General features: G+C 42.7%; 3 protein-coding genes and 3 non-coding genes across 76 annotated transcripts in view; 4 read left to right on the top strand and 2 right to left on the bottom strand.

The window, feature by feature from the left end:
• The window catches only part of PBRM1 (polybromo 1), a 106,794-nt gene extending 98,087 nt beyond the window's left edge, over window positions 1–8,707 (bottom strand). For 9 of the 50 annotated variants that reach the window (XM_086367558.1, XM_086367582.1, XM_086367592.1 and 6 more), the window contains exons 1-4: window positions 8,560–8,707; window positions 4,813–4,938; window positions 3,072–3,224; window positions 2,049–2,146 (exon numbers count right to left, since the gene is read on the bottom strand). In XM_086367558.1, the coding sequence (XP_086223684.1) occupies window positions 2,049–2,146; window positions 3,072–3,224; window positions 4,813–4,860 (299 nt within the window). In that variant the 5' untranslated portion in view covers window positions 4,861–4,938; window positions 8,560–8,707. Of the gene's footprint in view, window positions 1–2,048; window positions 2,147–3,071; window positions 3,225–4,812; window positions 4,939–5,204; window positions 5,343–8,230; window positions 8,422–8,559 lie in introns of those variants that run through there. The other 41 variants (XM_086367566.1, XM_086367597.1, XM_086367598.1 and 38 more) reach the window with 16 other exon arrangements.
• A 113-nt stretch (window positions 8,708–8,820) lies between these two features.
• Window positions 8,821–15,165, top strand: GNL3 (G protein nucleolar 3). Of its 21 annotated transcripts, none has more exons than XR_015151579.1 (15): window positions 8,821–8,874; window positions 9,496–9,554; window positions 10,098–10,235; window positions 10,340–10,453; window positions 10,541–10,621; window positions 11,520–11,652; window positions 12,349–12,461; window positions 12,707–12,824; window positions 13,115–13,202; window positions 13,703–13,877; window positions 14,010–14,148; window positions 14,232–14,368; window positions 14,462–14,640; window positions 14,899–14,965; window positions 15,063–15,165. XR_015151579.1 is itself a non-coding variant. In XM_086367663.1 (15 exons), the coding sequence occupies exons 2-15, from the start codon at window positions 9,519–9,521 to the stop codon at window positions 15,146–15,148; spliced, it is 1,608 nt and encodes a 535-aa protein (XP_086223789.1). In that variant the 5' UTR covers window positions 8,821–8,874; window positions 9,496–9,518; the 3' UTR covers window positions 15,149–15,165. The 21 variants fall into 21 exon arrangements, 6 of the variants coding, with proteins under 6 accessions (XP_086223789.1, XP_086223788.1, XP_086223787.1 ...); XR_015151578.1 differs by having other exon boundaries at window positions 12,704–12,824; window positions 14,243–14,368; XR_015151577.1 differs by having other exon boundaries at window positions 12,704–12,824.
• Window positions 11,696–11,772, top strand: LOC147348412 (small nucleolar RNA SNORD19). The gene has a single exon (XR_015152003.1). It is a non-coding gene; the product is annotated as a small nucleolar RNA SNORD19 (small nucleolar RNA).
• LOC147348411 (small nucleolar RNA SNORD19B) lies at window positions 12,499–12,580 on the top strand. Its single transcript, XR_015152027.1, has one exon. It is a non-coding gene; the product is annotated as a small nucleolar RNA SNORD19B (small nucleolar RNA).
• Window positions 13,567–13,643, top strand: LOC147348410 (small nucleolar RNA SNORD69). The gene has a single exon (XR_015152004.1). It is a non-coding gene; the product is annotated as a small nucleolar RNA SNORD69 (small nucleolar RNA).
• Window positions 15,166–15,395: 230 nt separating the features above from the next.
• Window positions 15,396–27,880, bottom strand: GLT8D1 (glycosyltransferase 8 domain containing 1). Of its 2 annotated transcripts, none has more exons than XM_086367677.1 (10): window positions 27,616–27,880; window positions 21,864–21,911; window positions 21,496–21,594; window positions 19,400–19,613; window positions 17,664–17,781; window positions 17,353–17,437; window positions 16,745–16,857; window positions 16,270–16,436; window positions 16,067–16,179; window positions 15,396–15,919 (listed from the first exon to the last, which is right to left on the bottom strand). In XM_086367677.1, the coding sequence occupies exons 2-10, from the start codon at window positions 21,877–21,879 to the stop codon at window positions 15,729–15,731; spliced, it is 1,116 nt and encodes a 371-aa protein (XP_086223803.1). In that variant the 5' UTR covers window positions 21,880–21,911; window positions 27,616–27,880; the 3' UTR covers window positions 15,396–15,728. The 2 variants fall into 2 exon arrangements, with proteins under 2 accessions (XP_086223803.1, XP_086223804.1); XM_086367678.1 differs by lacking the exon at window positions 27,616–27,880 and adding an exon at window positions 22,542–22,638.
• Window positions 27,881–27,885: the final 5 nt, after the last annotated feature.

Below are 27,885 nucleotides of genomic sequence, written 5' to 3'. Positions count from 1 at the left end.
GTGATTTTGGAGCCCAGAAAAAGAAAGTCTGACACTGTTTCCACTGTTTCCCCATCTATTTCCCATGAAGTGATGGGACCAGATGCCATGATCTTCGTTTTCTGAATGTTGAGCTTTAAGCCAACTTTTTCACTCTCCTCTTTCACCTTCATCAAGAGGCTTTGTAGTTCCTCTTCACTTTCTGCCATAAGGGTGGTGTTATCTGCATATCTGAGGTTGTTGATATTTCTCCCGGAGATCTTGATTCCAGCTTGTGTTTCTTCCAGCCCAGCGTTTCTCTTGATATACTCTGCATATAAGTTAAATAAACAGGGTGACAATATACAGCCCTGATGAACTCCTTTTCCTATTTGGAACCAGTATGTTGGTCCATGTCCAGTTCTAACTGTTGCTTCCTGACCTGCATACAGATTTCTCAAGAGGCAGATCAGGTGGTCTGGTATTTCCATCTCTTTCAGAACTTTTCATAGTTTATTGTGATCCACACAGTCAAAGGCTTTGGCATAGTCAATAAAGCAGAAATAGATGTTTTTCTGGAACTCTCTTGCTTTTTCGATGATCCAGCAGATGGTGGCAATTTGATCTCTGGTTCCTCTGCCTTTTCTAAAACCAGCTTGAACATCAGGAAGTTCACGGTTCACGTATTGCTGAAGCCTGGCTTGGAGAATTTTAAGCATTACTTTACTAGCGTGTGAGATGAGTGCAATTGTGCGGTAGTTTGAGCATTCTTTGGCATTGCCTTTCTTTGGGATTGAAATGAAAACTGACCTTTTCCAGTCCTGTGGCCACTGCTGAATAAGTATTAGAACTGGCAATTACAGAGGCCAAGAAGTCCCAGTATCTGCCAGCTGGAGACCAGGAGAGCCAGTGGTACAATTCAGTTTGAAAGCCCAAGAACCAGGCACTCTGATGTCCAAGGACAGATCAATGTCTCAGTTCCAACAGAGAATGTATATTCACCCCTTCTCTGCCCTTTTCTTCCATCCAAACCCTCAGGGGACTGGAAGATACCCAGCTCCATATGGTGAAGGTCTTTTTTTACTCAGTCTAACTGTTCAGATGTTAATCTCTTCAAGAGACATTCTCACAGACACACCAAGAAGTAACATTTTACCACCTATCTGGGCATCCCTTCACCCAGTCAAGTTGACACAAAAAATTAAGAATCACAGAGGACTCATACCTTCTGATTTAAACTTACTACAATACTGCAAGTGTCAGTGAGAATGTGGAGAAATTGTAACTCTTGTACATGGTTGGTGGGAATATAAAATGGTGCTATAATTATGGAAAACAATATGATGATTCCTAAAAAAAGTAAAAATAGAATTACTATAAGATCCTACTATCTCACTCCTGGGTATATACCTAAAAGAACTGAAAGCAGGATCTCCAAGAGGTATTTATATTTGCAGTCACCTTCACTGCAGCATAATTCACAATATAGCCAAGAAGAGAAAGCAACCCAAGTGTTTAACCAATGAATGGATTTTTAAAATGTGGTATATGTATACAATGGAATATTATTCAGTCTTGAAGAGGAAGGAAATCCTGTCGCGTAGTTCAACATGGATAAATCTTGAGGACATTATACTAGGTGAAACAAGCCAATTACAAAAGACAGATACTGTATGATTCCACTTACATGAAATACCTAAAGCAGTCAAATTCACAGAAATACAAAGTGCAATGGTGATCGCTAGGGGTTGGAGATGGGGGAGGGGGGAAACAGGGAGTTATTTAATGGGCATAGAGTTTCAATTCTGCAACATGAAAAAGCTATGGAGATCTGCTATGTAACAATACACTTAACACTTGTGGAACTGTACATTTAAAAATGATTAAGATTGCAAATTTCATATTGTATTTTTTTGACAATTAAAACTTTTTCTTTAATTAAAAAAAATTTTTTTTAATATGCTTCACTATATCTTAACAGCTGAAACTAAAATCTGGACCCCAGTATCACTTAAGCAAATCCTTCCAAAAGAAAGCTCAATTACTAAACACTTTCAACAGGGACCGAGGACCAAACTCCTCCCACTCACCTTCGTTTTGGTGCCCTAATGAAGAGCTCACAGAGGAGCCTGCCCTGCTCATCCTTATAGTCTCGGATGGTGTTGTAGAGTTCATGGCACACAGCAATCTACACATAGGAAAAGGAGAAAAATCACCAGAAAATTGATCAGAAAGTCATGGTAGGCATTAGGATTATTAAAAAAAAAAAAAGCCAGGAGAAAGGATGAATCCCCAAATTCCCACATGGGAACCCAAATCTGAAATAGGCTGACATTATCTCTCATTTAAGATCATTTAAATGATTAAATCTGTCATCAGAATGTGGTACTAGTGCTTTTTCTTTTCTTTGAAACCGAATCAGTTCATACCACCCTTGCTTAAAAAGCATCCAGCAGAGGGGCTTCTTACCAGCCAGAGAATAAAATCTAAACTCCTAACACTGCCCACAGAGTACGCAGGGTACACTCCGGCTGGGCAGACTCTTGCCAGTTTCCTTCTCCCTCTTGACCCTCTCTGTAATCACAACACATCAAACCCATTCCTGAGCCAGCTCCTCGGTCTGGAACATTCTTCCCCAGCGCTCTGCAGGGCTGGTGCCTTCTGATCACAAAGAAACCTTTCCTGAAGATATGGCCAAAACAGCCCGGATCATCCAAACTTTTCTTCATAGCAGTCATCAGTAACTGAGGCTACTTTTTTATTTATGTGCTCATCTGTCTACATTCTGCTTCTCCAACACTAGCCTCTAAGTTTCACGTGAAAAACTAGCTCACCTTACACATGGTTATATTCCAACCACCACAAGAGAGCTTGGCACAGGCAAGCACAGTTACTCAAGTGACTATATGACAAAAGAATATTCTTTATTATTTCATAATATTAAATTATACTATTACTGTAAGGCTTTTGGCTAAATATTTTCGTGAAACAAAGATTAAGAAGATCAAACCAGAGGAAAAAGAAGCTGAAAGCCCTTGCGTCTTAACAGCTTATCATTACAGGAAGGGTAGGGAATCGTGCAGAAGGCAGAAACTGTGATTCAAGTTACTTACAGGGTCTACAGTTGGAAGACTGGAAAGTCTCCTCCTTTTCCTGCTTGGGCCTGGTGTAGACACAGAATGGTGCCCATCATCAAAGTCCCCACTGACACTACTGGAAGGGGAGGTAGCTCTTCTTCTCTTGGAACCCATGGAATCCAACTTCTTCTATAAAGAAGAATTAGCCATGTTCTTAAATTGAAATTTATGCTCTGCCACCAAGCCCTCAGCTGGCCACCTGCTACCAAGTTTCAGATATGTTCACTGTTGCAAAGAAGCTTAACTATGCTTTTTCAATGCAAGTCCTAGACCTTGCTTTAGCCCCTTCACTTATCAGAATGCTACACTTTCCACTGGATGGGACAAATTCAGCAAAAGTATACTCATCTGTATTTACCAATTTTGAATGACAACCACTTCTGGCCCCAAATTTACCCTGGAATGGAGTTTGAAAATCTACATAACACAGTACACCCACATATAATGGTGTGCTGGCATACTGCCTCAGGGTCAGAGACCCTAAGGAGGTCAGCTCTGGAGTGAGCAGCCTCATCTGTTTTCCCCAGAGTTCCTTACGATTATGACCACTTTCTAGGAAGGCCAGGATGAGTGTGTGTGTCGGGGGGAGACCTGCAGAAGCAGACTCTGTGGCAAAAGAGTAGGGGGATAGAGGACCTTCTAGCATTTCAGATGTACCCTAAAATTAACACACTGAAAATAAATTTTCTCCACTCAGTAAGGAAAGCTTCACAAGACATAACCCAGAAAACACTCAACTTGCCATACCTATGCTAACTAAAGTAGCAAAACTCCATTTGGAAATTTTTCTGTCAATTCAGACTAACCTTTTCAGTTCTTTGAGGTATTCTATCCCCATGAGCTCACTACTTTACATTTCAGTAGAAGATCTGGAAGAATACCTCAAAAATGAGATTTTAGGTCCTCCTTGGCCTCCCAGAAACATGTAAATATTTGCTCTAGTTTTAGGCAGGCTGCTAAGTAATCTTTACACAACTTTACTATATATATTTGACTATAACATAAAAAATGCAACCACTGAAATGACCTGCTACATCGAGAGGGAAAGGATATATACCCAAGAAAGTCCTACAATGCTTATACAATTTAACAACAGTATCAAATAGGATACTGTAATTTCAAAGGTCTTTCTCTAAATAAAAAAGAAAACACTGATCCTAGGGTCTCTTATCAACATCCAATTTCAGGAAACAGACACCAGCAGCTGAAAGAATGGGTTGCCAGTAATATGGAGAGAAAAACTAGGGATTTGCAGGGAATAAAAAACAGGAACAAAACAAACCAACAAAATAAAAATTCTGGTAGCCAACTAACAAACAAAAGAAGTCTCTCATCTCTTCCCCTGAACTACAGCCCACATGGTGTTTAAAAACTGAGTCTAATATCATACGGTTCCTTCCTCTAGGACTTAGTTTGTTATACAGTGTATTAGTTTGCAATTGGCTACAACTGGCTAAGGCTTCAAAGGACTTAGGCCAAGGCCAGCCAAGTTTTGTTGATTTTTATTTGTTTTATAAAAGGCTGATAAAGTGGCCTCAGTTGAGTAAGACGCAGAAACTAAGGACCAAGCTTTTATAAACAATCTATGACAAGGACTCAAGTGAATCTGATGAACATAAGGCAGGACTCTATGAAAAAGATAACAAAATTTAAGAAAGGTAGAAGGGAAAAGCCAAAGGACAGAAAAGGGAAAGGATGTAGATGATCAGTAATTTACCAGCTTTACCAGAGCACAACCAGCTCCTCGAAAAGCCAGTCTCCTCATTATGTCTGAAGGCCAAGTGAAGCCACAGGGAGAAAGCAGGGCTTTAGAAGTGCTGATTCAATGTTAATGTATTCAAAACTGAAAGAGAAGAACAAGGCAGAGAAGGGGGAAATAAAAAGAAGGGTCAAAAGGAGTAAAAATGATTACGAATAGGCAGAAAACATTCAAGCAGAACTGCTAAAGAAAGATAAGAGAACTGGAGAAAATAAGTGTATCAGTTCTCCTGCACCAACCAAACTTCTGCAAAGGCTCAGGCACTAACAGTATCTGATATTCCTTCCATTGTAACACCAAATGCTTTTCACATGCTTAAAGATGTCTCACTGAGGTTCCCCTTTACTCACATGGAATGACTGTCAATTCCAGGAACGAAGCATGCCTGCCCAATTGCCCCCTAGTCAATAAGAGCAGAGTTCAATCACAGCTGGAATGGAGCATGAACACATGTGAAAGGCTCACATGAGACACCAACTGTTAGCAAGCTGGAACAAACCAAGAATGGCTTATGGTGAGCAGTCTGGTAAACTCCTCCCCACCAAAAAAATCCAGAGAGAGACATTTCTTTCCAAAAGTCCTATCAGCATTGAAAAGATACTACACACAAATTTAGAAAGGTTGTTTCTTTTTTTTTTTAAAGCCTTTCAACCAATTGGGAGAAGGTCAAAATTACTTTTATAAATAACTCACTGAAAATCAAATAACAAAAAACGTAAATCACTGCGGGGGAGAGGGCGTGGTGTATGCTGTGTGTCTGTTAGTCGCTCGGTCATGTCCGACTCTCTGCGACCCCACGGACCACAGCCCTCCAGGCTCCTCTGTCTACGGGATTTACCAGGCAAGAATACTGGAGTGGGCTGCCATTTCCTTCTCTCTGTGTGTATCAGTTCCGTTTAGTTGCTCAGTCGTGTTCAACTCTTTGCGACCCCATGGACTGCAGCACCCCAGGCTTCCCTGTCCATTACCAACTCCCAGAGCTTATTCAAACTCACGTACATCAAATCGGTGATGCCATCCAACCACCTCATCCTCTGTCGTCCCCTTCTCCTCCCACCGCCAATCTTTCCCAGCATAAGGGTCTTTTCTAGTGACACAGTTCTTCGCATTAGGTGGCCAAAGTATTGGAGTTTCAGCTTCAGCCTCAGTTCTTCCAATGAATATTCAAGACTGATTATAGTCTAGACCATATATTGTCCAAAATAACTCCAATCATTAATTTACTTTGATAACAACAAAAAGAGTCAACTTAAGTATAATTTTCAAATATTTTGTCATTTAAAGAACGCATTTTAACATGTACTTTGAAAGTCTGGCAAGAAAAGCAATGTGCCCAGGTGGGTGGGAGGAGCAACAAGACCCGAGCTCAGAAGTGAAGACTAATAAGAGACACGGGTCTTCCTTCTTTAATGATCTGTTTGAGGCTGGGTCACAACCTCTCAGATCTGTTTCTTCATTTCTAAAATGAAAACAGTAGTGTATATATCAGGGCTCAGTGGTAAAGAATTCACCTGCCGACACAGGAGCTGCAGGTTCGATTCCTGGGTCAGAATCCCCTACAGAAGGAAATGACAACCCATTCCAGTATTCTTGCCAGGATAATCCCATGGACAGAAGAACCTGGCAGGCTACAGTCCATGGGGTCACAAAGAATCAGACACGACTGAGTGAGCACACATGCAAAGCGTACATATCTCCCTTGGACTGTTTTGACAATGAATGTACATGAAATCATTTTGAAATGTCACAAGGGAAGCCTCTGAAATATCAAAGTGCAACAAAAATGTTAAAACTTAACTCTAGGATTTCATTCTCCCTTGTGCACAAGAAAAGCAATTTATCCATTTTTGTCACCTGACTTATAGCACAGTTTCAGTGATCAACTAATCTATTTAACAAATGTAGTAAAAGTGCACTTAAGTAAAATATTAAAAAAAAAAGTTTGTGTAGTTTAAAAGGCTTGTGAGCATCCATTCAGCAATTATTTTTCTATAAAGAGAAAAGGAATAGATTCTGAAGCTTAGTTACAACTTTTTAAATGGCATTGATTACAGTCACATGTCCAAAATCTAACAACCAATGATAAATTACAGTGGACAGTAAAGAATAACTTTACAATGTGCAACCGGGAAAAAATTACTCAGTATAGCCAAATGGTGTATTCTGACAGTTTATAGACTTTTACTACTCTCCTGTATTTCCAGTGATTCTTAGTGCTGTAACTTATCTTTAACACAATAATCTTGGGGAAAAAATCACTTATAATGCTGTGTGTTAGTCATTCAGTCGTGTCCGACTCTTTGCAACCCCAAGGGCTGTAGCCCACCAGGCTCCTCTGTGCATGGAATTGTCCAGGCAAGCCTACTGGAGTGGGTTGCCATTCCCTTCTCCAGGAGATCTGCCCAACCCAGGGATCCAACCCGGCTGGGTCTCCTGTATTGTAGGCAGATAGCGTTCTCAGCTTTCAGTATTTGTTCTATGCCTGGCTGCCTTTTTAAAAAACTTTCCTGTGAACAAACTATATGTATTATGTTGCAGCCTGTGTTTGCCTTAGAGAATATTCCTGAATCAACATTCCCGCACATGATGTTCGAAGTCTTGAGACTAGCCTATCACACAGATACAGCAATGTACTAATCTTAGGGGTTTGGATAGAACATTAATACTTTAGGTATTTCGGACACTCCCAAAGCCCAAGAGGTCAAACCCTTCTATTTATCCACAAATGTCTGTTACTGATTTGACATACTTTTTCAAAAAATAACTTTCAATTTTTAGACGTAAAAGCAGAAATATACTGCTCTTTTGTATTGAATCCACTTTGCTTCTGAATTGTACTTGGGAAAAGAGCTCACTACTAAATGGAAAAAAAAACCTAGAAATCACTGAGGAGGGATAATTTGCTGGAAAACAAGTTAACAGTAATGCTTTATACTCCAACACATGTTCCTATAGTCGTAGTAATAATTTCTATATTCACTATACCGTGTATTCGTCATTTGTTTTTCAGGATTCCTCCTTAATTTCTGCCTATCTTTCTTCACCTTTAAGTCACCAATATCTATCCTGTAATAACGAAACTATGCTTCTTTTTCAATAAAAAAATTTTGTTGAGATGGAAAATATTAAAACCCAGAAATGTACACAATTTTAAAACCTCGAATCTTTGTGGTGTTGCACGGAAAAAAATTATATCTGCCCTCCATGACAAATACAACTCCCACTGATTTAAAAAAACACTCAGTCCGAACAGTCATCTGGAAAGTATTAAAAAAAAAAAACATCTACTAGGCGAGTTTGTGTCTGAACCGTCAAGAAACGACAACAACAAAAAAAGAAGCCCTTAACTGCTGAGGAAATGTAAGACTTTCCCAACCTGTCACCGGCACGGGGAACTAAGGGAAACGTTGACAGCTTTGAAGTTGCCCGCGACGGGAGCTCGGCCAGCCGCGGGGGGCGGGAAAGCGGGGCGCTGGGAGCTCTCGGGCCGCGGCGCGCCTTTGTCCCTGGCGGCAGGTGCGGCGAGGCTGCCGGGCCTGTCCCGAAACCCCGCCGCCGGGCCACGCCCCGCGCTCCCGGCCCGACCGGCGCGTCCCCACCATCGGGGCGGGGCCTCCGCCGCTGCTCCCGCCCGCCCGGGCCCACACAAAGGCCCGGCAGTCGGCCGAGAGGAAGCGGCCCCGCCCGCCCCGGGCCCGGCCTTACCCAGCCGCTCCGCCGCCTGCAGCCCCGGCCGCCGACCGCCGCGCCCCGCCCCGTGGAAGCCACGGCTGCTGCTATTGCTCCTCCGGCCGCGGCCGCTGCCGTCGCTCCAGCACCCGCCGCCCTCACCGCCCTCACCCCTCCCGGTACCGCCGCAAAACCAGTTCCGCGGCCGTCGAGCGAACCCGGCTCCGCACGACACTGCGTGCGCGCGCACACGGGCCAGCGGCCACGCGCTTTACGGCAGCAGCGTGAGTGCGTGACGCTCGGCGGAGGCCTCAGTTCGCACGTGGCGCCTGCAGAGACACGTTGTACTTTGTAAGCGCTGGTGTAACTTCGGGCGCAGTTCTTTCGGCTTCCACTATGAAGCGGCCGAGTGAGTGTGGTCAGGGGGCGGGCGTGGAGGGGGCGTTTGTGTCTGATAGTCGATGAACCCACCAGGATACTCCGTCTCCCTGATCCCGTCTAGAACCAAGGGTTGGAAGGCCCCACGTGAGCCGCGCGGTCTTGTGTGCAGCAAGAAAGTCTGGGCCCCAAGGATGAAGATCAGGCCTGAGAGTCATGAGGACCCAGTGTCTGAGCCAGGTTTAAACACGCACTGTTAGATTTTCTTCTGTGATTCGTGCTGTTTGACAGGAAGTGGCAGTTTTGGGGTTATACGCTCCTGTGTACGATCCCAGTCTAATCTAAGAAGGTGGAAGTAGGGAAGTTGGATCTACAACGAATCTGTTGAGTTAGATTCTCTGGGACTTGACTGGTCCGTGATTATTTTTACCACGCGCCCCACAATATTATTAAATTATGTTTCAGAGCCAGTTAATGTAAAAATGGATGTGACCTAAAGCGCGGTCATCAAAAGCTAACCAAACTGATCATTTATGGATAAAATTTTGAAAAACAGTAAATAAATTAATCCTTTTGTGATGTGTTACTTTGTAGAATTAAAGAAAGCAAGTAAACGCATGACTTGCCACAAGCGGTATAAAATCCAAAAAAAGGTAAGTCTTGGAAGAGTTGTGAAACTTAAAGTTGCTCAGTCGTGCCTGACTCTTTACGAGGCCAGGGACTATATACTCCGTGGAATTCTCCAAGCCAGAATACTGGAGTGGTAGCCTTTCCCTTCTCCAGGCGATCTTCCCAATCCAGGGATCAAACCCAGGTCTCCCGCATTACAGGCGGAGTCTTTACCAGCTGAGCCACAAGGGAAGCCCAAGAATGCTGGAGTGGGTAGCCTAGCCCTTCTCCAGCGGATCTTCCCGATCCAGGAATCGAACCCAGGTCTCCTGCATCGCAGGTGGATTCTTTACCAACTGAGCTACCAGGGAAGCCTGGAAGAGGCTAAATTGATTTCCTGCCCCAGAGATGTAGGTTAACATTAGTATGATTTCACTAATGGAGGTTTAACTAGAACAGAGGTCGGATATGGTGCAAGCTCTTAGGGAGTAGAAATAATTCAGTGACATGTAAACTGCAGCCACATTGGCTACTCACTGGAATTCTCTTTAGTATTTCTGTAAACTGATAAAATACCATTATGGTAGGTTCGAGAGCACCATCGAAAGTTGAGGAAAGAGGCTAAAAAACGGGGTCGAAAGAAGCCTAGGAAAGACCCAGGAGTTCCAAACAGTGCTCCTTTTAAGGAGGCTCTTCTTCGGGAAGCTGAGCTAAGGAAACAGCAGGTAAGATGTATTAGCTCACGCTTTCAACAAGTGGTGTGTGGGTGTGTGTAAAGTTACAACAGCAAGTCACTGGCTCATGCATTTCTCTTGTGGCTTGAACACAGCTTGAAGAACTGAAACAGCAGCAGAAACTTGACAGGCAAAACGAACGGAACAAGAAAAGAAAACTTGAAACTGACCCTGATGTTAAGCTATCTAACACAGAACCTGTAACAGAGGTAGGGGTTACAGTCATGAAAAGTGGAAATGAGTTACATCTACTGACCTTCTAATTTTGTGTCCTTTCCCTTGACTTTATCCCCCAGGAATTAGGGCAACGCAAAGCTAAGAAAGCCAAGACAAGCAAACAGAATCCAAAGAGGCTGTACTGTCAGGAACTTAAAAAGGTATCATAGTCTAGGTTAGTGTCTAAAAGTGGTTGTGAAGTTTAAAAGACTTAAGAATCATCTTTTTTTCCTCCTGACACCAACTTTATAGAAGTGGGAGTAGAGTTCTCTTGAGCTGGAAGAATTCTTCAGCAAGTTGGCTTGGTCTGTTACATTTACCTGAAGGAAATATTAAAAAAAAGGTGGGGGGGAGGCCATAGTCCCTGTGACCATTGTATGGTCACACCAGGTCTAAGTTGCATCACACAGAATCCTTAGATGTAGCACATGCGATCTAGTTCCCTGACCAGGGATTGAATCTGAGCCCCCTGTATTGGGAGTGGGAGTCCAAGCCACTGGACCCCCAGGGAAGTCCCCAGAAATATTCTTGTGCTTTTAATTTTTTGCATGAGAAACAGATGCCCATAAGCATGATTTATAGACGTGGCATTGGGTGTTAAAATAACATGTTGATACATGGGCTTTTAAAGTAGTAGTAGTACTACTCTAGTAGTACAAAAGATTGTCAAATACTCTGCCAAAACCTACATGAGCAGGGTCAAGGGTGTCTTGGGGTAGCACCCCCATCCCTAAGACCTTATTCTCCTGAGCTCACTCCCTCCCGTGAAGAGACCCTGGCTATGTTTCTCAGCAGCTCCTGGCAGGACCATAAGGATCTCTCAGACTACATGATTCAGAATGGGGAGGTTGCATTTTTAGATAGTGGGAGTGTTTCCACTCTTGAGATCCACTGTTCAGAGGCCACTGAACAAACCTGTGTCTGTCATGTAAGGAATGGTGAACACAGACATGAGATTCACCTCTGAGCTCACTCTATTGAAAAGACAGAGCCAGTGTACTTACATGGAGGGTGGTGCCAGACTGAGTGATGCTGTTCTGACAGCTTCTGCTTTGACAGGTGATTGAAGCCTCAGATGTTGTGCTAGAGGTGTTGGATGCCAGAGATCCTCTTGGTTGCAGGTGTCCCCAGGTAGAAGAAGCCATCATCCGGGGTGGACAGAAAAAGCTGGTACTCGTATTAAATAAATCAGGTAGGTGAAAAGGGTAGGCTCTTTATGTTCCATATGCACTGATGAGGTATGAGGAAAACATCTGCACAGTCTTACTGTCTGTGAAGACTCGTAAGATCCAACTCTGACCTCAGTGGGACCAGTGCATATGCACGAGCTCTTGTTGCCAAAGACAGTGCTGGGCTCATAATAAGAGTGTAACCTTTCTAGACTCAGCTACTGTGCAGTATATTTCACATAGGAAATGATGGCAGAGTGCCGTATTCCCCACACCTGCACAGTGTCCGTATGTGGCAGCATTTAAATGAAATACATGGTTATGTATCTGGGTTTAAGCAGCAAGGACAGGAACACCCAGAAACAGAAACCTGTGAAACAATAAGGATAGAACTAAAATTACTCCTAGGGGGTCAATAAACTTGGTTGCTACCTGATAGTATAATTCCGGAAGCATGGCCCTAAAGTTCGTACAGTAACCTAGAAGTTGACTTAATCCTGAAAAGGTGAGCAATGCAGAGAAGTGAAGAAATACAGAGGTATATGTACTGAATTGTGCTAAACAGAAGCATGTTGGGGTGCAGACATTCTCCCAGTCTTACAGTTCAGATGCTTTTTAAAACCTGGGGAAAGGCAAACCTGAATGATAGACATAGTTTGCTAGACTTTGCAAATTCATCTCAACAAAATGAGCAGGATTGTATTCCTAATCCCTATCAGATTTGGTACCAAAGGAGAATTTGGAGAACTGGCTAAGTTATTTGAACAAAGAATTGCCAACAGTGGTGTTCAAAGCCTCAACACAACAAAAGGACAAAAGGAAGCGTATCAAGGTACCCTTAATTTAGTGGTGGGAAATGTGGTTCTTTCAGATGGGTGAAACATGATGAGTGTACAAAATCTTGATTAAAAAATGAAAACTTATAAGATCCAACTCTGATTTCATCCAGAAATAATCTGAAAGACAATGGAATGTGGCAATTTTAATAGATGGGCTTTGGAGCCAGAGTGGTTGGGTTTTATCTGGTGGCTTGTCCAAAGGTGTTAAAGTAATCATTTTGGATTTTAACTTGAGAAGGTAAAGAAGAAAGCTGCTCTGTCCAAAAGTGAAGTCTGTGTTGGAAAACAAGGCCTTTGGAAGCTTCTTGAAGGTTTTCAGAAAACTTCTGGCAAAGCCATTCATGTTGGGGTAATTGGTGAGTGTCAGTTCACCGTATTTTATATCTTAGCTCAATAAGTGCAACTCAACACTATAGGTAATGTTAGCTTCTAAGAGCTCTGATTACTTGAATTAATAATCTTTTCCTGCCCTTTCATTACTTGTGCAAGAAATGAAGATACCAAGAGTGGTCTTAGTGTTGAAGTGAGGACGCTCAGATCCAACTCTGATCTTGCTATAAAAATCAGGCAGGCATAAAAAAAGATAGCAGAAATTGGATAATTACCAGCATTAGCCTTTTGTAATCTGTGGATTTCCCATTTGTAGGTTTCCCAAATGTGGGGAAAAGCAGTGTCATCAATAGCTTAAAGCAAGAACAGATATGCAGTGTTGGTGTATCCATGGGGCTCACGAGGTAAACTGTTGTAACATTGTTGTAACATTTCATTATAGATGAGTAAATTTTGGTTATTTTAAGGGAGACAATATTGTATTTCTATTTACTCAATTTTTCTACTCAGTGAAAGGCGGGGGACTCAGCCACGGTTAGGCTTGGGGAAGAATGGATCTAGTAGAATAGCTGCCCACAATCTAGTTTGAAAGATGAGCACATAGGTTCAGAGAGGAGAAAACTGCCTTAGAAGAAGTGATATTCAAACCTGAACTTGAAGTGAATAGAAGTCTGCCAGGTAGAAGGGAAATACTTGACAAGAAGCAGCTTGTGTTTAGGTCATAGTGTTTCACTTTGGAAGGGGAGTGTGTTTTAGTGGTTTTAGATAAACATGAAGCAAATGATGATAAACTGGATCTGACAGACTGTGCTGAGTTTGTTCAATCCAACCCTGAGCTTCGTGTTCTGTCCCTTGTCCTTCAGGAAAACTAGTGCCCCGTCAGTTACCATCTTTCTTGTTCCAGGTGCATGCAGCTTGTCCCCTTGGACACACAAATCACAATCATAGACAGTCCATGTTTCATTGTGTCTCCACTTAACTCTGCTCCTGCACTTGCTCTGAGAAGTCCGGCAAGTATTGAGGTAGTAAGACCATTGGAGGCTGCTAGCGCCATCCTGTCCCAGGCTGATGCCCAACAGGTAAAAGAATCCCTTTTCCCTTGAGTTCAATCTGTCTTTCATTGTAAGCTTTTTAAAAAACAAACAAAAACAAAAACAAAAACATTCATCTGTATCAGATAAATGAGCTTTGTTTCTGTTTTTTTAAGGTAGTACTGAAATTTACTGTCCCCGTCTTTACAAATTCTCTGGAATTTTTTACTTCATTTGCTCAGAGAAGAGGACTGCACCAAAAAGGTGGAAGCCCAAATGTAGAAGGTGCTGCCAAAGTGCTGTGGTCTGAGTGGACAGGGTAAGGCTTCTTTCTGTTGGCTTTTGGATGATCATATAGGAGAAAGGAACTGATTTTTGACCATACTTTGTTTTTAATATCAGTGCTTTCTTAGGTTACTATTGCCATCCCCCTGCATCTTGGACTCCTCCTCCACATTTTAATGAGAGCATTGTGACAGACATGAAATGGGGCTTTGATCTGGAAGAACTGGAAAAGAACAATGCACACAGCATACAAGGTAAGCATGGCTTGTGTTAAATTGCTGTCTTCATCAGCTGCCAGGCCAGTGAAGGTCTTGTCTGTTTATGTGGGCTATGTTTACTTTTCCTAGCCATCAAGAGCCCTCATTTAGCCAGTAGCATCCTTTTCCAGTCATCGGGTCTGACAAATGGAGTGATAGATGAAAAGGACATACCTGAAGAATTGCTAAAACAGAAAAAACAGAAGCAGGAGCAGGAGAGCTACGAAGATGTCAAGACGGATCAGGGAATTGTTGACGAAGAAGGTGATGTAAGTATGTCATGCGTGAGTTGTTTAAGCTAAAGTAAGTTTTCTAGAGTTAAAATACACAACAAATGCAAAGGGGCTAAAGAAAGAAATAGAAATTAAAGTGTGTCTATTTCATGACTTAGGTTTAAGGCTTGCAATCATTAGTCTTGATTTTGTACATCCTTTACTGTGTACTTCCAGACACTTTTTTCTGGGTACATAATTAACTTGGATTAGTGAGCAGGCAAGGGCTACCAATACTATCTTTCTCTCCCACAGGATGAGAGCTTAGCCATGTCCCCCGCAGAAGAGGCCTGTGAGACACTGCCTGAGAAGTCTCGAGCAGGTGAGTTGGGTGGAAAGGTCTTCCAGCAAAGAAGTATGATACAGAATTACTTTTACTTTTAAAAAAAAAAAAAAAATCTCTTTTCTTTCCAATATAGATAAGCAGTCTGCACCATCTTTTGTCTTGGATAAAATGACTGAAGAGGAAGATGATGTTTATGACTTCAGTACAGATTATGTATAATAAAGCCTTGTCCTGTAGTTTTTTGTTGGTGGTGGATTTTAACATTGTGAGCAGACTGCTAAGCTGTTCTGCATGTGATGTACCAGTTAGTTAGTGGTTATGACATGAGCTATGTAAATTTTGTAGGTATGTATATAACAATATATTCATTTAAAAAAAATTATGCAACTTAGAAAGTGTCTAAATTCTATAAAAATACATCTCTTAAATAGTGAGCAGATAGAAGTAAAGTTAAAGCAGATACCTATTGAAAAATGTAGTTTTCACTTTATTTACACAGGTCACAAAATTAAAACCAAGTAGCAGTGATGAATTGTCTGTAGCAACCATATCTTAAGTCCATTCACCTCTGGTCAGTCAGCACCATCAGTAAGCGAACACTTGATAAGGCAGATGGAGGCATATTTATAGTCTGTCTGGGAAGCTGGCTGCCAAATGGGACAGTCTATCCTTTACCCAGCTGAAATGTCCCTTTTTCCATGGGTTGCTGAAGACAGGCACTGAAGCCTAGCTAGTGTTACTTCCCACACACACTGTCTTCCAGGATTTCCTGAGAAATACTTATAGCACAATTTGTAGTTTACTTTGTATTTGAGATCTCCACATGTCTTCGGATTAGGCTGAATTTGCCTGTTGGGTCTGGAATATACCATTTTTCCCAGACATCAGTATATGAAGCAGTTCTTCCCCATGGCTTAAAGTGCCCATTCCAGTGGAGTAACTTGGCAGCCTTTACAAATTGGGGTGAATATCGTTTTCCAGCACTGGAACCTTACATTTAGAGAAAAAAGAGCCAAATCATTGTACTAATCAGACACAAGACTGCAGGTAACTTAAGGGAAACAATATAGTCCATTCCTGAGGGTGGTCCTTAGTAGACACTTGACTGCTTAGGCTCTTGGTTAATTACCTACTTACCAAGGTGGCGAACGTTCCACATAGGGTCGATGGTGGAGTGCTGCTGATAAAACACGATCAGCAGGGGTGGCGTTGTGATGCTGCCAGCCAGTGTTCTGCTATACAGCCCCTCTCTGGGTGGGCGAGAGAACAATTCCTGTTAGTCAAGACTGTCGGGGTTGAGATACAAGAGTTTTCAGAGCTAGGCCAGTTACATAACTTACTCTACATTAAGTTTCATCCATTTTTCCAGCTGGTTAGTTATATTCTGTCTTCTCCATTCTGTCAAGTTTGCAACAAAAACTCCAGGATTAAATGAGCAGGTGCTGGCTTTCATGGAAAGTTCACGAATTCTTTCCTTCTTATAGTCAAGATATCCAATGTAATTGTACTAAAAACACAATTGGGATATATAATATATTTACTGCTTCAAACTAATTTGATAATCATTGTTCTTACTTACGATTTCTCAGATAATTAGCAAAGGGCTCTACATAAAGCAATTAGAAGTGAGAGTTGGGATCGCAAGTTAGACAATAGGACCTAATTATAAAGCCGGATATTCAAGGAGAATTAGGTTTTCAAATCCATAAACCAATCTAGGAAAGTAGCCTTGAGTTTTAGAATGAAATAACCAGTGAATAAAATGTAGCTAAAAGGGGAGTACAGTAAATTCACGAGGTCTAATAAATAATTTACCTGGTTCCCTGCTCCACGGATGACAACTTTAGCAGAGGTTGAATCACAGTCTTCTGAAAATGCAGCTGCGTGTCCTGGCTTCAGTGGTGTATTGTACAGGGCAAGAATATCACCTGAAAGAAAGTTAAGATTCAGGCTGCAAGTTGTCCCAAGATTCCAATTCCTCCTACTTTAAGTAGGTAAATTAAGGTTTTTAGTTGGAGTTTCAATATCAAACTTTTAGAAATTAATAGAATAAATATACAGAGAAGCAGGATAGAATAGACCTGAGAAATAGTGTGAACCAATTCAACGCAATTAAGATTTGTATATAATTTTCACACAACAGTAGGATACAAATTCTATTCAAGTTCCCATAGACTGTAAAGTAGGAGACATGAACATATCCAGGGATATAAAACAAGGTGCAAAAATTTCATGGTCTAAAGGTATTAAAATCAAACAGTCCGTTATCACTGTGGAATTATGTTAGAAATCAGTATCAAAAGATATTTGAAAATAACCCACATATTTTCAAGTGAAAGATGACCTTTTACAGGATAACCATAAGACAAACACTATAGCCCACAGTGGACAGAAAGCAGCAATGATGTGACATTCTTCAGTACCTTGCACGATCACATCATCATCCATGTATATGGCCTTCTTTGCTCTGGGAACCAGAATTGGCAAGTAGAACCTTGCAAAGGTTAACTGGAAAAGGAAAGCATTGAAACAGGATTTGTAAGTGGCCGTGCTTTTGTTTACTAGAAATTCCCAGGATGCTCTCAGCATCCATGCAAGAGAAGACAGCCAAAGGTCTCAGAACTTCCAGACTTGGTCCCCAGGGAAGTATAATCTGTGCACTGTGCCCAGTTATGCAGGTATTCCAGCCATTTCCTAGTACTACGAAGTACAAACAAGGATGCATGGAACTCACTGGTTTTATGGATTCCCCCTGGTCAGGATCCTCCTTTACTTTCCCTTCCAAAAGTTTAGTGTCAAAATTCACAATTTTGTACCTGATACGTTTCAGGTTACTGCTACTGAGCCAGGACCTGATGAAAATAAACCACCAAATATCAGTTTAAAGTAATAATGTCCCAAATCATAGCCATGTCTCTCTGCTTTCCAAGACCCTAATGCAAGAGAAATCCTGAGGACCAAACAGGTGTCCTCAATTCCCTTCACCTCTTGAGTTCTGGTATCCTCATCTGTGAGTTTTCCCACTAAAGTCCCTTCCTGAACCAAGATTCTATGGTAACAGAGCTCCCAAAGGCTCATACTTTGATCACTCTTCTGACACTAAAACTGCTGTACAAAATTCACTATGGAATTGAGATGATCCCATCGCCACATGGATCGTTCAACTTCTGTCCCTCCAAATAACATGAGTGAAGAAAATAAGTCAAGGTATGATGGTAGTGAAAGCTAGTTATCAACATAGGGGGTGAATCAGTCTGTTAACCTATACACTCACTGAGTGTGACGACAGTAATTCTACCTGAGTCTAAGGTGCTGCCTGTGAGAAGTCAGTGTTCCCTAAAGATGTCCAGCACATTTTTCCTAGGGCCATTTCAGATCAGCATTTTGTGGATATTTCTATTTTAATGCAATATTTGTTTCTATTTTAGATGGTTTCTTAAGTTTTTAAAAATGGAAAAATTATTCATAACAACTTTCACAAAAAACATGAACCATGAAGAATGGCACAGAACTCTGACCACTATTAACCTATTAGACAAAACTTTGGAATAAACTTTGTAAATCTTAAGTCAAAGCATCTTCAAAACACATTTAAGACTGTCCATCAGAGTGGTTTTCTATAAATCATAATACTAAGGATCATTTACTGAGCGATTATTATGTGGTAGGTAGTTCATATATTTTTTTTTCATTTACTTGATACAACAATCCTCTGCTACTGCTAAGTCACTTCAGTGGTGTCCGACTCTGTGCAACCCTATAGATAGCAGCCCACTAGGCTCCGCCATCCCTGGGATTCTCCAGGCAAGAACAATGGAGTGGGCTGCCATTTCCTTCTCCAATGCATGAAAGTGAAAAGTGAAAGTGAAGTCGCTCAGTCATGTCCGACTCTTCGCGACCTCAAGGACTGCAGCCTACCAGGCTCCTCCGTCCATGGGATTTTCCAGGCAAGAGTACTGGAGTGGGTTGCCATTGCCTTCTCCACAACAATTCTCTAGGTTGGATATTTACACCCAATACTTACAGATGAGGAAACAGGTTCCCAGAGGTTAGGTCTATACTCACTTCACCATTCTACCTTGCTGTTGCTCTCCCGTCCCTTCCAACTCTAGACCAGAACTACTCAAGAGCATGTTCTAGAAATAAGAAACTTGTAAAATGTAAGTCAACATAGTGCTTCCTTCATTGAGGAAGTTAATTACCAAAAAAAAAAAAAAAATGCTTGAGTTTAACAACGTGCATAGGAAACACAGTTGATTCACATCTTGGCACAAGTTGCTTACATGTTTCTGCTATCATGGAGACGTACTTATGGTACAATCATTTGGAAAAAATGTGCAGTTTATATGTGGTATAATAATTACACAGGAAAAATGATTGTAAACACTGAAAAAAAATTACTCGATTGGCAGCTGGCCTGCTCTTAGAGTATCCCCTAGAAGCAGAGCCATCAAGGCAGGCAGAGCTCACCGGAGATGGTCTGCTGTGCCATTGAGTGTAACAATGTAGAAAATCACGTTGGAGCGAGTATTGTGCTGAATGCTGTTTATGGCTGCAATGGCCCCTCCGAGCCTATCTTCAGATGCAGCAATGACCACAGGAATCTCCTCTTCTCTCCCGTCTACCACACGTTGGGGAGCATTTGGGATAAAGTCCACTGGCTGAAGCCCCACAATTCCTGAATCTGCAAAGAACGCACACAAGGAAGGTACTACGATAAATCTCCAGAGCTTTTCATACAGATCCCAACACGTGAAAAGAGGTTAGCTGAGGGTTATGCTACTTACACCTCAGTCTGTCTCATTACATGTGAGCCACACAGGCCAGAAACTGTGTTTTCCTGTATGTCACCAGGCCTTGGAAAAGCATTTAAAACAAAAAACAGGCAGCAGATGGAATTATGATACACTACTGGTAGGAATATAACAGGATCTTTTTAGACTGTATTTTGGCAATTTGTATCAAGAGCCTTAAACAGGTACGTGGCCTCTGACCCAGTAATTCCCTTGTGTCTCTTAAGAACAAAACCTGAGAGGGAACCAAAAGTCATAATTTTATTTACAACTATGAAAACCTAGAAACAGACTAAAAAACAGTTTTTTTTCAAACCATGAATCGTGTCCGAGAAGTATGCATGAAAGTAATTTAGTGGGTCACAATTAGAATGTGAGCAGGAAAACAAGTTTCTGAATTGGAACAGAACAGCGACTTAGAGAATATCAGAATGCATCACACACAGAAACTCCGAGTATTGTTTTGCAAACCTTCCTTCTTGCCTTTCATAGTATGTCCATTCATCGACTCATTCATCATGCACTGAACACTAAGCACTTACTATGTGCCAGGCAGTATCTAGGCACTGGGGTTACAGCCATGAATAAAACAGTTAAATCTTTACCACTGTGAAGGGCAGATAGACAATACATACATGCATGTGTGTGCTGTAACACGTTCATATTGTGGGGTTGCCATCAAAAAGAATCTCAAAGTCGTTGTACCAAATGACTTTCCTATAGCAAAAAGTAAACTATGTGGCATTAAATTTACATTTGAAGAGTTTTGTCTTGGTGACTTACTTAGGATATAATTAGGTGAAAAATCATGTCATGTGTAATTTATATTAATATATAGTATAATCTCAACTATATGGAAAAAGTACACAGGAAAAAAACTGGACGATAGGGGAAATTTTAATATTCATAGTTATCTCTAGGCAGTGAAATAATTTATTCAATGAATATTTATTAAGCACCTCCTATGTACCAGCCACAACTGCCCTCATGGAACTCGAATGCGGTTTATAAATGCTCCTACTAAAAAAAAAAATAAAAAAATAAATGCTCCTACTATTAGGAGCATGCATTACTTTCTGTAAATACATACACACACACATACATATATATACGCTATTATAAAACATGCTATCAGAGCATTCAGTGAAAGTTAAGGGAAAGCTATTGGTCTTTTCATGCTCTGGTCAAGGATGGTGGGTAACAATTCAAAAATTATTTTTGACAAAGCTTCTGAAGCCTCAAACATTTCTCAATACCAAGGCAGGGCAATATGAACAACCAATCTAAAATAACTGGCAGCAGAGTTATACAACAATGATATTTTAAATCAGCTGAAGAGGTTTTATGGTTTTGTTTTACTACTAGAATCCTGCTGATATGGTTCCACATATTAAAGGAAAGTAACAGGTGACCAGACTGACAATCTAATTGTGAACAAAGTAGGCATCAAACACCAGCAACATTAACCTGTCACCTTCTGAAGCCCTGCCCGACTGAAATGTCTGCAGATAACAGCGTATAGTGGCTCCTTTCTCTAAGGATTCTAATTTGGTAAAAAGGAATCTTTGGTGAGATCAAATGCTTAGCAAACAACTGCCCAGCAGGGAGAAGGGGACACGCTGCTAGAGCACAATGAGCGCAACCTGCCTTTCTCAGAGTCGTTAGTAGCTTCTGTAGGGCCAAGCAGAAATCTAGTGATGTAACTTAGAATGTGGGACACAGGGAATTCCAGGTCCTTAACAGGCAGCAAGGCTTTAGTCAGGGTTCCCATACCTGAAACCTCATTCCTCAGCAAACTGCTCAGACCAAGGAAGTTATGATGCAAAACCAGTAAGAAGAGAGCAACAGCCAGGACCAGGATGACGATATTTACTGAAACACAGAGGAGAAAGCCCACATTACATCTCTTCACCTTTTGACCCAGTAAAAGATAAGACACGGCTTCCTCTGTGGCTTAGCAGAAAAGAATCTGCCTGCCAATGCCACACACCCGGGTTCGACCCCTGGGTCAGGAAGATCCCCTGGAGAAGGAAACGGCAACCCAATCCAATATTCCTGGCTGGAAAATCCCATGGACAGAGGAGCCTGGTGGGATGTGACTCAGCAACAACAACAAAATAACAACTGTAGAAAGAACGTACCTTTACGAAATGACATCTTTCTCTTCTGTCTTATATTAGTTTTTAACCCTACAAAACAAAAACAAGCCCCCAAAGTCAGTAGGTACATTACAGTGGCCATCAAAACGCCTACGCTTTTATTCAGACAGAAACAACAAGTGAATATATGGTATATTCTGCCAGAAACTTGTTTTCAATTAACAGTTTCCAAGAACCCAACTTGAGATCTGAATTTTTTATGGCAGTCAAAATAATAAAATATTTCCAATAACTTACAGCCTTGTGTACCATATGCCACTAGACGAAAACAAAGGAAATTCTACCAGGAGGAATACCTGGTAGAATTTAGGGGTCTAGGGGTCTAACCACTATGGAAACGTTTTCTGAATGAATTTCTACTTAGAATTCCTAATTAGACAGGGACTGAGTTGTCTATCGGAGAAGGCAATGGCACCCCACTCCAGTACTCTTGCCTGGAAAATCCCATGGACGGAGGAGCCTGGTAGGCTGTGGTCCATGGGGTCACTAACAGTCGAACACGACTGAGTGACTTCACTTTCACTTTTCACTTTCATGCATTGGAGAAGGAAATGGCAACCCACTCCAGTATTCTTGCCTGGAGAATCTCAGGGACGGGGGAGCCTGGTGGGCTGCCGTCTATGGGGTCGCACCGAGTCGGACACGACTGAAGCGACTTACCTTAGTTGTCTATGATCAAGTAAACTGAGGTCAACCTCATTGGTACAAAATACCACCTGTTTCAAACTGTATTCTATGAACTCATTTCTAAAGGCCTTTGAAAAGAAGAAAAATATATTGAAGGGCTATTTAAAAAAATTGGGAATCACAGGCCAGATTACAAATTTGGAGAAAATAATTCAGACTCCCAAAGTACACACACGGCGAGGGTGGGATGATTTGAGAGAATAGCATTGAAACATGTACATTACCATATGTAAAACAGGTGACCAGTGCAAGTTCAATGCATGAAGCAGGGCACCCAAAGCCAGTGCTCTGGGACAACCCAGAGGGATAGGATAGGGAGGGAGGTGGGAGAGGGGTTCAGGATCCGGGGGGACATGTACCTGTGGCCGATTCATGTACCGTCCAATTAAAATTTCAAAAATACACATTCCTTCTCTCTCACTCTTCTTTCTAAAGCAGTACATGTAAAGTATACTATATGAACAGCTTTCCTCTCTAAAGAATATATATCATTATATACCCTGAGCTATGTGTCTCTACTTCCTCTTGAGGACTGAGCCTGACCTATAGAAGGTGGCAGACTGGGGGCTCCTCAGACAGTTCTATTGTCTGCCTGCTTGGAGCCAATTTCCACCAAGACTGAAGAAAACAATCTCACTTTAATGAATCTCATTTAATGAACAGTATAAAGGACAATGGTTTAGCTCAACAACGTCCAGCAACAATTACTTACAGGGAGTATCCTGATCAAGAGGCACGAGTATTTGTGCTATTGCAACTGGCCAGACAGAAGAAAAACACAATCCTAGCAGGTATTTGATGCACTTAAGTAGATTTGCATGGCAGAAACCATCTGCTCCAAAAACTCTTCCATGCTTATCTACATGCAAAATACCAATTATTATGGAGTGTGTCTGATCCATAATTCCTTTCCTGGTGCGATTCCTGGTAATGGAATTCACTGATCTGGGTAGAAAGAATTCTCAAAGCCAAACTGCATGTACATGCAGGATGTGCAAAAACACTGACTATATTTCTGCTAGAGTACACAACTGTGTAAAACTTGATGAGTGATATTCACTTGTCCACTATGAAATTAATATTTTGTTTGGAAATGATAAGGCCTTCACATTCCCAAATCACTCAACACACACACACACACACACACACACGGCAGCCATTCCCAGAAATATGGGTGAAGAAACCTTAGGGGGAAAGAACACTATGTTTTTCAACTTGCTGGCTACATGCACTAGTACCCACATTCTCAGTGGTCTCTTCTGCTTTCCCTCCTATTGCTATACACTCCCATGGAAGGCCATTCCACTCACGCTCTGCAACCTATCTCTTTGGTGCAGCAACAGCAAACTCTTTCCCTCTCTGCTGGAACACAGTCTCAGCAGCATATTATCATGCTCTGGTATCTTCCAGTTAATTAAAAAATAAAAAAGACACCACTTCTCAAATCCCAGTAGACCCACAGACCCATTTCTCTGCTCCCTCTCACACAAAAAGCTTGAAAGGACTGAAAGTCTCCAGCTCCAGTTTCTTTCCTCCTGTCCTCTCTTTAGCCTCCTCTAACCAGACTTCTGCTCTACTTTTTCCATTCAAACTGGCTTTGCTGAGACTACAGAAGACCAAGGTCACCTTTTGGTCCTCTTACCCATCCCCTCAGAGACCATCAATAAAGCTTACCACCCCCTCTTCAATTATGACATTATCTCCTTTATTTGATTTGTTTCTTCATTCTGTCTTCCCTGATCTTTGGGAACAGTGACTCCAGGGAAAGTGTATACTGGTGTATCCTTGCCATCTAAAACCATGTCTGGCAAAGGACAGTAGATATGTGATACTTGTTGAACGATCTTGTTAATCTAGGAGCAAGGCTGGTTCTCAGCCCTGAAAGGGAACATCATCTTTAAACATAATCATGGAAACAAATTCCAATGGGGGATCTCTCTGAAATCAAATCTGACAAAAGCAGTCTCCTTTTCCCATAATTATCTTTATAGATCAAATACCATAAAGTATCTACAGCAACTGCTACCCTGTAAAGTGCGTTTAAAGAAGGATAAACAGAGTGATATGTCTATGGCTACATACGAGGGAAAGGGCTTAGTCTCCACCAGATTGAAAGGTGGAAAAGGTACGAAGGGTGTACATCCACTTTCTCTACCTCTTCATCTGGCTAGCTACTACTTGGCTTTCAGCAGTTAAGGGAGCCTCCCTCAAATCCCGCATTGTCACATTTCCCCTGAGCTCTCGTATATCCAGGGCTTCGCTACCCCAGAGTAATCCGGTTTATACTTCTGGGGTTACGTGGCTGTCGCCCTTGACACATTCTGGGCTCCAGGCAGGCAAGGGCCTGTTGTTGGTCAGGGCCGAATCTTGCGCACACACACACACACACATACACACACACAAAAGCTGCGGGGTGTATTTGCGGATTAATGAATGAGGGCACCATCGTGATTATCCGGGTTGTGAAGATCTTTTTTATACAGTTCTTCTGTGTATTCTTGCCATCTCTTCTTAATATCTATCTTCTGCTTCTGTTAGGTCCATACCATTTCTGTCCTTTATCGAGCCCATCTTTGCATGAAATGTTCCTTTGGTATCTCTGATTTTCTTGAAGAGATCCCTAGTCTTTCCCATTCTGTTGTTTTCCTCTACTTCTTTGCATTGATCGCTGAAGAAGGCTTTCTTATCTCTTCTTGCTATTCTTTGGAACTCTGAATTCAGATGCTTATATCTTTCCTTTTCTCCTTTGCTTTTCGCTTCTCTTCTTTTCACAGCTATTTGTAAGGCCTCCCCAGACAGCCATTTTGCTTTTTTGCATTTCTTTTCCATGGGAATGGTCTTGATCCCTGTCTCCTGTACAATGTCACGAACCTCATTCCATAATTCATCAGGCACTCTATCTATCAGATCTAGGCCCTTAGATCTATTTCTCACTTCCACTGTATAATCATAAGGGATATGATTTAGGTAATACCTGAATGGTCTAGTGGTTTTCCCTACTTTCTTCAATTTAAGATGGTGTGATCACTGACCTAGAGCCAGACATCCTGGAATGTGAAGTCAAGTGGGCCTTAGAAAGCATCACTACGAACAAAGCTAGTGGAGGTGATGGAATTCCAGTTGAGCTATTCCAAATCCTGAAAGATAATGCTGTAAAAGTGCTGCACTCAATATGCCAGCAAATTTGGAAAACTCAGCAGTGGCCACAGGACTGGAAAAGGTCAGTTTTCATTTCAATCCCAAAGAAAGGCAATGCCAAAGAATGCTCAAACTACCGCACAATTGCACTCATCTCACACGCTAGTAAAGTAATGCTCAAAATTCTCCAAGCCAGGCTTCAGCAATACGTGAACCGTGAACTTCCTGATGTTCAAACTGGTTTTAGAAAAGGCAGAGGAACCAAATCAAATTGCCACCATCTGCTGGATCATGGAAAAAGCAAGAGAGTTCCAGAAAAACATCTATTTCTGCTTTATTGACTATGCCAAAGCCTTTCTGAAAGAGATGGGAATACCAGACCACCTGATCTGCCTCTTCAGAAATTGTATGCAGGTCAGGAAGCAACAGTTAGAACTGGACATGCAACAACAGACTGGTTCCAAATAGGAAAAGGAGTTCGTCAAGGCTGTATATTGTCACCCTGTTTATTTAACTTATATGCAGAGTACATCATGAGAAACCCTGGGCTGGAAGAAACACAAGCTGGAATCAAGATTGCCAGGAGAAATATCAATAACCTCAGATATGCAGATGACACCACCCTTATGGCAGAAAGTGAAGAGGAACTAAAGAGCCTCTTGATGAAAGTGAAAGTGGAGAGTGAAAAACTTGGCTTAAAACTCAACATTCAGAAAACGAAGATCATGGCATCCGGTCCCATCACTTCATGGGAAATAGATGGGGAAACAGTGGAAACAGTGTCAGACCTTATTTTTCTGGGCTCCAAAATCACTGCAGATGGTGACTGCAGCCATGAAATTAGAAGACGCTTACTCCTTGGAAGGAAAGTTATGACCAACCTAGATAGCATATTCAAAAGCAGAGACATTACTTTGCCAACAAAGGTTCGTCTAGTCAAGGCTATGGATTTTCCTGTGGTCATGTATGGATGTGAGAGTTGGACTGTGAAGAAGGCTGAGTGCCGAAGAATTGATGCTTTTGAACTGTGGTGCTGGAGAAGACTCTTGAGAGTCCCTTGGACTGCAGGGAGATCCAACCAGTCCATTCTGAAGGAGATCAGCCCTGGGATTTCTTTGGAAGGAATGATGCTAAAGCTGAAACTCCAGTACTTTGGCCACCTCATGTGAAGAGTTGACTCATTGGATAAGACCCTGATGCTGGGAGGGATTGGGGGCAAGAGGAGAAGGGGACGACAGAGGATGAGATGGCTGGATGGCATCACTGACTCGATGGACATGAGTCTGAGTGAACTCTGGGAGTTGGTGATGGACAGGGAGGCCTGGTGTGCTGCGATTCATGGGGTCGCAAAGAGTCGGACACGACTGAGCGACTGATCTGATCTGATCTGAATGAGGGCAGCAACCACACACATCAACCTGCCCCTGGAGTGCCCAGAATCCCAGCGTCTGTGAGTGACTCTGACGCGCAACACAACATAGAGGCCAACGAACCAGTAGGGACCCCCCCCACCCCGGCCCAGGTTTCCCACAACAGTTTCTCTCTGCAACGTGGGTCTTCCACCTTCCTCAGAGTAACGGAGAAGGGCCTCAGCTTTTGAGAGAGACACCCGCAGAGAGAGAGAGGCTGAATCCTCGGCGGTCTGAGTCTGTGAAGGGGCTAGAGCAGCCGCCGAGCAGCCTAGAGGCTCCCCGGGCGGGAGCTGGCCACCCTGGTGCGAAGGGGGCGGCAAGAACCCCTCCCCGAAAGGATACCCTTTCTCTGGATGAAGGGTTCTGGGGTAGTCCCCCTCTAAATTCTGGTGTTCCGCAGAGCACACGCTCGGCGGGCTCCCCGCCCAGGCTCCGAGACCCCGCGTTGGGATTCCGGCCAGCCGTTCCCCTCGGACGCTGCCGGCAGCAGCCCTTACCTGCAGTCCGAGGAGGAGGAGGAGCCGCTGCCCGCACCCCGGCCCGCCCCGCCAGCTCAGCGCCCCTGCCGCAGGCCCCGGGGCTCAGCCAGCCGCCGGACCGCCCGCGTCGCCTGCACTCCGGACCAATGCCTCCCGCCCGCTAGCTTGGCGGCCGCCGCGCAGCCCCACAGACCCCCGCCCGTCGGCCGCTCGGACCCCGAGGGCGTCGCACGGAGCAGGCGCCGCCGGGCAGCCCCACCGCTGGGGTCCTCGCAAGAAGTCCGTCGC

The sequence above is a fragment of the Bos grunniens genome, chromosome 22 (assembly GCF_055505025.1).
Source record: "Bos grunniens cultivar Pamir isolate PY7600 chromosome 22, Bosgru_T2T1.0, whole genome shotgun sequence".
NCBI lineage: Eukaryota > Metazoa > Chordata > Mammalia > Artiodactyla > Bovidae > Bos > Bos grunniens.
This window is presented reverse-complemented; position numbering and strand designations above follow the sequence as displayed.

Bases quoted from the DNA above. Each gene is read 5' to 3' on its own strand.
- GLT8D1 (XM_086367677.1), bottom strand. The intron at 17,782-19,399 runs GTGAGCTCTGCC...TATTTTCATCAG, and splicing joins GGCACAGCAGACCATCTCCG to GTCCTGGCTCAGTAGCAGTA. The intron at 16,180-16,269 runs GTAAGTTATGTA...TCGCCCACCCAG, and splicing joins TGGATGAAACTTAATGTAGA to AGAGGGGCTGTATAGCAGAA.
- GNL3 (XM_086367657.1), top strand. From the start codon at position 9,480: ATGTGTTACTTTGTAGAATTAAAGAAAGCAAGTAAACGCATGACTTGC. The intron at 10,454-10,540 runs GTAGGGGTTACA...TTTATCCCCCAG, and splicing joins ACACAGAACCTGTAACAGAG to GAATTAGGGCAACGCAAAGC. The intron at 12,462-12,703 runs GTACCCTTAATT...TTTTAACTTGAG, and splicing joins ACAAAAGGAAGCGTATCAAG to AAGGTAAAGAAGAAAGCTGC.